Raw genomic sequence first — 321 nt, 5'->3', positions numbered from 1 at the left:
GGGGGGAGGAGAAAAGGAGGGAGAGGGAGCGGGGAGGGAGGGCGGCAGGAGAGGGGAAGGAGAGGGAGGAAGCAGGGAAGGGCAGAGAGACCGGGAGAGAGAGAAAAAAATGTTGGTGTATGAAAAACGCAAGATTTCCCTTAAATTCGCTTAAAGCCGCAGAGTCACCCGGGGTCTTGCTGAGCTGTCGCCGCTGGCCGGGGGCTGTGGAGCTGCGCTTACCTCCCGTCCTGCCCGCTCCCCTCTCGCTCCTGCCTGCCGGTGCCGTTCATGTTGCAGAGGAGGAGGAGGCGGCAGGTTTACTCCTGGCTCTCGGGAGGG

The 321-nt window shown here is 62.6% G+C and overlaps 1 protein-coding gene across 1 annotated transcript in view; it reads right to left on the bottom strand.

Annotated features, from left to right (window-relative positions):
* ADAMTS5 (ADAM metallopeptidase with thrombospondin type 1 motif, 5) overlaps positions 1 to 272 on the bottom strand; it is a 42,957-nt gene extending 42,685 nt beyond the window's left edge. Inside the window, exon 1 of the mRNA XM_009894931.1 lies at positions 223 to 272. Coding sequence (XP_009893233.1) covers positions 223 to 272 — 50 coding nt within the window. The remainder of the gene's footprint in view (positions 1 to 222) is intronic.
* Between the last annotated feature and the right edge of the window lie 49 nt (positions 273 to 321).

This window comes from Charadrius vociferus, unplaced genomic scaffold (genome assembly GCF_000708025.1).
Source record: "Charadrius vociferus isolate BGI_N301 unplaced genomic scaffold, ASM70802v2 scaffold201, whole genome shotgun sequence".
In the NCBI taxonomy this organism is placed as follows: domain Eukaryota; kingdom Metazoa; phylum Chordata; class Aves; order Charadriiformes; family Charadriidae; genus Charadrius; species Charadrius vociferus.
Note: the sequence above shows the minus strand (reverse complement) of the source record. Positions and strands in the feature narration are given on the sequence as shown.